This window comes from Thamnophis sirtalis, unplaced genomic scaffold, assembly GCF_051295495.1.
Source record: "Thamnophis sirtalis isolate CommonGarterSnake01/CBP01778 unplaced genomic scaffold, rThaSir2_p1.2 scaffold_8, whole genome shotgun sequence".
In the NCBI taxonomy this organism is placed as follows: domain Eukaryota; kingdom Metazoa; phylum Chordata; class Lepidosauria; order Squamata; family Natricidae; genus Thamnophis; species Thamnophis sirtalis.
Genome location: NW_028261388.1, coordinates 18,211,117 through 18,217,825, shown reverse-complemented (window position 1 = coordinate 18,217,825; position 6,709 = coordinate 18,211,117). Strand labels below are relative to the sequence as shown.

General features: G+C 40.0%; 1 protein-coding gene across 1 annotated transcript; it reads left to right on the top strand.

Moving 5' to 3' along the window:
• The first annotated feature begins 4,163 nt into the window (after positions 1-4,163).
• Positions 4,164-6,027, top strand: LOC148044316 (vitelline membrane outer layer protein 1-like). Its single transcript, XM_087721168.1, has 3 exons — positions 4,164-4,442; positions 4,693-4,787; positions 5,428-6,027. The coding sequence occupies exons 1-3, from the start codon at positions 4,272-4,274 to the stop codon at positions 5,717-5,719; spliced, it is 558 nt and encodes a 185-aa protein (XP_087577294.1). The 5' UTR covers positions 4,164-4,271; the 3' UTR covers positions 5,720-6,027.
• The last annotated feature ends 682 nt before the right edge of the window (positions 6,028-6,709 follow it).

Genomic DNA, 6,709 nt, shown 5'->3' with positions numbered 1-6,709 from the left:
ACTACCAACTCAGGGAAACAATCAAACAGTAAGCAAAAGCCTGGTCAATAAACCACTAAGAAGAAAATTACACTCCCACCATCAAAGCTCTTTATGTAAACAGAAATCAAACCCTCCTCACTTCTAGCACTGAAGATATCTCTTTGTGGTAATGAAACATCCACAATAACCAACCAACCAAAATAGCAGCTTCTTACCTCAAACCCACGAGATCAGATAATGGTTTCCAACAGTGGTGGGATTCAAATAATTTAACAACCCTAATGATTTCTTCCAACAACCAGTTCACCAAACTGCTCAGAAAGTTAACAACTGGTTCTCCCGAAGTGATGCGAACTGGCTGAATCCCACCACTGGTTTCCAACAAGAATAGAATAGAATAGAATTTAAAAACCAAAATAAAACATAAATTACCTTTTAATAAAAATGTTTACATATGGGGAAAGGCAATGATTAATGTGACTCAACATAAACTGTTTTATTTAGCCAGTCTATACTTAGGAAAAATCTTTATTTACGATAAGGGTTATTTATCTACTGTTTTACTTTCCAGCTGTTCACATTACCTGAGTTCTGCAGAAATTTTTATTCCGCAGAGATAGAGAACAGCTCAGAAAAGAAAATGAAAATTAAAATAAAAAACCCACAGTGTTCTGATCTCCCATTTGGAAAAAGAATTTGCTTGTAGAGACTTTTGTGAATGCTTTATTTCAAAGCGTAATTTCAGTGTGATGTATTGATTCTTGCCATGTTAACATTTAACAATATCATCTAAACTTCCTGAAACAAGTCAGATACCATGGATTAATTTCAGAGTTCATCGTTCTTAGAGGAATGGTTTTGAAAGCCATGACTGTAAAGAAATTACGCTCTGGATCCAACCCAAAAAGTTGATAATACTCAACCTTATAGCGTAATTTTTTAGACCATGGCAATTCAATGTGTGTGGGGCTGTTTTTAAAAACCACACAGAAGTTTCACTTACTACAAAATGTCATGCTTGTATGGTTGGGCCTTTGAAACCAGTTGAACCAGTGGAGTGTCAGCCTTGGGAAAACTCCAGACTAGCAATACCGAAGCTGAACACAGACACCATAGGGAAGCTGGAGAAAACAGGTAATATAGTACAGCCTTCAAACCTAAGGACATAGAGAAAGAGAGCAAAGACCTTCAACCAGGGTCCTTCCCTAACAAAGGCATGCCTGTCTTAACTAAAAACAATGGGATGGAGCCTTGTTGAAGACACAGCTCTGACCCATGTTTTCTTGTTGGAAACAATTCTCTGATCTCTTGAGTTTGAGATAAGAAGGTGCAATTCTGATTGGTTGATTTATTGCAGATGTTTCATTACCAACAAGGAGATATCTTCAGTGCTAGAAAGGAGTAGGGTTTGATTCAGTGATGGGTCTCCATTTTTTTTACTACCGGTTTGCTTGTGTGCGCATGCATGTGCGATACTTCTGTGCATGCACAGAAGTGTCTGGATGGGTGGGTGGAGCCTTTTGCTGCCGCTACTACCGGTTCACCAGATCTGGGCTGAACCGGGAGCAATCCACCTCTTGTTTGATTTTGTTTACACACACTGCTTTGATTATGGGAGTATAGTTTTCTTCTTAGTGGTTTATTGACCAGGCTTTTGCTTACTGCTTGATTGTTTGTCTGAATTTGTAGTTCCTTGATTGGGACATTGTTTATGGCTTCATTGTTGGTCTGGTATTAATGTCAGTTAACAAAAGGACACTTTTTCCTAGTGGAATCAGGCTTGTGGTCATGTTGGGATCAGCAGCTGAGAGTTTCTCATTTTAGAATTACAATTGGGTTCTGTGACTTGATTCAAAATTATACAGAACAGAGAATCAATCTTTGCAATGCTTGAGGTTTTGTGCCCCCACATTTTTCTTTCTCCAATCTGAACCCATTTCAAGACACACATGAGGGTGGGTGATTACCTTGTACTACCACATTTTACACCAAAATACAATCTCTTCTCAAGTTAATATTGGACTATAATGATCAGTCTTTGGAGATGTATAGCAAAAATGTATGTCTAGGTGTCAAACCATGTACTTCATTGAGTGTTGCCCTTGTTTTCCTCCACCTTTATATGTATTCCACATTTTAAGTATGTGTGGTGGGTCTGGCATAGACTGGGGGGAGATGGTAATCATCAACAAACACATTTATTCAGTAACAGCCACATAACAGCAAAAGGAACTGATCAGAGGCGTGAACAGTGCAACCGATAACAGCTATTTATATGCTAGCTGTTAACGAACCAACCAATTGGAATGTGCTGAGCTTTCCGCACTTGCTGCACACTTTGACCAATCAGGAGAGGTCATGCATGGCCATGTTCCTGAAACGCCAGACACAACACCACATATACCAGTCAAGGGCCAAAATCACCCCTATCATGGCTTGACCATTACTGCAGGTGAACTGGATGTTGTTAGCTGCCGTGTCATCACTATCTCTTTGCGGGAGTTTCACTGTCAGAGAAAAATAAACCAGGTAACTTGAGTTGTAGAATTGGGTAGTGGTCCAGGTTCCCCACCTGCCAATAAAAGATGGATACACATCTCTTTGGTGTGTTGATTAAGCTCTTATCATCAGGCCACAAGACTCAAGCATAATGGCTAAAACCTGGGACTAGAACCAGTTGAATTCTATGTCTGAGTATCAAAATTATCTCTGGCACTATAATTGACTTTCAATTTAATTCATTGGGCTGTTGTAAGAAAAAAAATAAGGGAAGAGGATCTTGTGGCTGCTGCCATAAACTCCTAAGGAAAAAAAAGAATACATTTTTAAAATCCCAAATCTTCCCTTGAATACATTTCCAAGATTACTCACAGTCCATATCACATTCAGAAACCATTAGAACACAGACTTCTTATTCCGGAAATTGCAGTATTGTAAGCAGTGGTGGGATTCAATTTTTTTTGCTAGCGGTTCTGTGAGCTTTGCGGGCATGGCATGGCTTGGTGGGCATGGCAGAGGAAGGATACTGTAAAATCTCCATTCCCTCCCCACTCCAGGGGAAGGTTATTGCAAAATCCCCATTTTCTCACGATCAGTTGGGGCTCGGGAGGCAGAGAATTGATATGGGTGAGGCCAGTCAGAAGTGATATTTACTGGTTCTCCAAACTACTCAAAACTTCCTCTACCAGTTCTCCAGAACCTGGTCAGAACCTGCTGAATACCACCTCTGGTTTGGACCATTTGCTGAGTTTGTTGAGTATTTCAAGCAAGGCCTCGTCATCAGTTATTGCTAGGAAAACTTACTGAGAGCTGAGAGCATAGCTGCTCACACACAGCCTCTTTTGACTTATCACTTAGTTTCAAAGAGAACTAGAGACTAGCATCTTTCAATGATTGGGGACTTCAGGGAATACGTGTCCTTCTTTCCCTCTTTTGCTAACAATCATGGACGGTGTTGTCTCCTGGCAAGTAAGAAAGAATTCTGTTGCCTGCATGTTTAATTGAGAGGAAGACTATTCCAGATCCCTAAAGAAGATCCAAGCAGTTACTATGCAATCATATAAATGGACATCAAATACATTTAATCGAGCTATAAGCAGTTGTAAAAGAGTGCAGATAAGAGCAACAAAGATGATTAGGGGCCTGGAGGCTAAAACATATGAAGAACGGTTGCAGGAACTGGGTATGTCTAGTTCAATGAAAATAAGGACTAGGGGAGACATGATAGCAGTCTTCCAATATCTCAGGGGTTGCCACAAAGAAGAGGGGGTCAAACTATTTTCCAAGGCACCTGAGGGTAGGACAAGAAGCAATGAGTGGAAGCTAATCAGACAGAAGCAACTTAGAACTGAGGAGAAATTTCCTGACAGTTAAAATAATTAATCATTAGAATAACTTGCCTCCAGAAGTTGTGAATGCTGCGACACTGGAAGTTTTTAAGAAGATGTTGGACAACCATTTGTCTGAAGTAGTGTGGGGATTCCTGCCTAGGCAGGGGGTTGGACTAGAAGACCTCCAAAGTCACTTCCAACTCTCCTATTCTATGTAAACTTCTGAAATTTTGCCAATGAAAGTGCAGGGTGCAATAAAATCTTGCCAAATAAAGTGCAGGATGCGGTCCAGGATGTTCCTAAGAATTAAGGCTGATTCAAATGTACACAACAAATAAATGGTAAATCATGACTTCATGAGGGTGGTACTGCAGATACTTATAAAAGATTCCTGGTTTCCAGGATGCCGCAATTTCTGAAGACATTTCTGTTTCAAGAGGCCAACTGGTTTACTCTTCCATGGATCTCTCTGTCAGCACTGTGCTTCTCCTGACTATCTCCTGCTGCCTGGGGAATACTGAAGCCCGAAGTTACATTGATATAGTCGATGTACCAAATGGGGGTCCCTGGGGTAACTGGGGCCCAAGTGAATTTTGCCCTGGAGGCTATGCAAATGGCTTCTCACTGAAGGTAAAAATTTATTTTTCAGATGGTCTTTTACTTCTTTCTATTTCCTTGAAATTAACTCTTCAGTTTTCCACTTTGTGTTTTAAGAAAGGCCACAACATATATGTTGATGCTTAACATTTTTTTGATTCCATAATCAAAGAGAGGCATCAATTGTCCCATATTGATGGGTAAATGTTGGAAATTCCTAGAACTGAAGGCTCAACGAAACCAAGGGCTGATCTGGAAGTTTATCAGAGTCTTATTTTTCTAGGTAGAACGAGTCCTAGGGAATGGTGACGATACAGCTCTGAATGGAATCCGTTTGCACTGTAACAAAGGCAAAACAATTACGTCTACAGTTGGACCGTGAGTAACCAACTTTCTTGTCCTTTATTATTTTCTTGTGAGGAGATGACTGATTGCTATTAATTTCAGAAGGGGATGCACTGGAAATAAATGAATTAATAAAGCTGATTTTCATGCATTGTTGTGCAATGGTCTCTCTGAATTAGAAGCTGAGACATGGTTGGAGACTTGTTTATTCTGGAGAAGTCCCAAAATAGCTGCTAATATTTTGTGCACCACAGCAAATGTATCTCCAACCATTGGCCTTTCTTGACGTGCTCATTGCTCTTTCCTGACATTATTCATGCCCCAAACACCTCATTATTGACTCAATGACTCTTGGTGGCGCAGTGGTTTGAGTGCTGTACTGCATGCTACTTCTGCTGCCTGCCGGCTGCCTGCAATTTGTATTCATTATTTTTTCCCCCTAGAAGCTTATGGCAGCAGCCACAAGATCCTCTTTCCTTGTTTCCCCCCTACAACAGCCCAATGAGTTGTCAAAAGTCAATTGTAGGCCCATAGATAATGGATTTGATACTCAGACATAGAATTCAACGGGTTCCTAGTCCCAGATTTTAGCCATTATGCTTGAGTCTTGATGCCTGATGACAAGAGCTTAATCAACAAACCAAAGAGATGTTTGTCTATCTTTTATGGGCAGGTGGGGAGACTGGACCGCCACCCAGTTCTGCAAATCAGGCTACCTGGTTTCTTTTTCTCTGAGAGTGGAAGGCCGTCAAGGAAATGGTGATGATACGACAGCTAACAACATCCAGTTCTCCTGCAGTGATGGTCTAGTCATGAAGGGCTATGGCCAGAAATGGGGTGATTTTGGCTCATGGAGCCTTCGCTGCCCCTCAACTGGTATATGTGGGATACAAACAAAGGTGGAGGGAAGACAGGGCAGGGCTGATGACACAGCACTCAATGACGTGCGTTTTTATTGCTGTTAATGGCTGATACATGTGGAAATACGCTTTTGCTATACATTTCCAAAAACTGTTAATTATAGTCTAATATTAACTTGAGGAGAGAGTAAAATGTTTGTGTAAAATGTGGTAGTACAAGGTAATCCTCCCACCCCTCTGTGTATTTTGAAATGGGCTCATATTGGAGAGAAAAAAATGTGGTGGCAGAAATCTCAAGCATTGCAAAGATTGATGATCTCTTCTCTATCATTTTGAATCAAGTCACTGAAGCAAATTGTAATTCTGTATTACTGCTTTCTTGCTTGCAAATAAAATTGTGTTGCATCTTCAAAGTCATTTCTTTTTTTCATTGAGCCACGTTTTGGGCCACGATAATACATATGTATTTCTTTGGGTTTATTTATTGGTGCATTTCACTTCAGAGAATACAGAAATAAAATAAACTATAGGTGGACCAGCACCAGTTAAAAACCAACACAAATTGATGATGCATGTGTTTTTATTAGATGTGGATAATGAGCTACAAAAGTTTTCTTCTTAGACAAAGCCGACAAATCATCACTTATCCAAATCACTACTTTTCTCTTCTTTAAACACTTACATAAAAATATCTCTCCTCCAATCCCATGCCTTTCATTGGCTCTGAATTTTTATGTTTATGGATTTATTGATTTCATTTGTACATCATTGCAACTTAATCAGGCTCTTGGTTGCTTACAAATTGACACGTACCCAGTTTGTCAAAAAGTTTATCAAAGGTCAAGCAAGATGCCTTTTCCTGAGGTCTGGAACTGAAAAGTCATCCCTTGACCTTGTGAATATGAGGAACTCTCAGCTGCTTATCCCAACATGACCACAAGCCTAATTCCACTAGGAAAATGTGTCCTTTTGTTAACTGATATTAATACCAGACCAACAATGAAGTCATAAACAATCTCCCAATCCAGGAACTACCAACTCAGTCAAACAATCAAGAAGTAAGCAAAAGGCTGGTCAATAAACAACTAAGAAGAA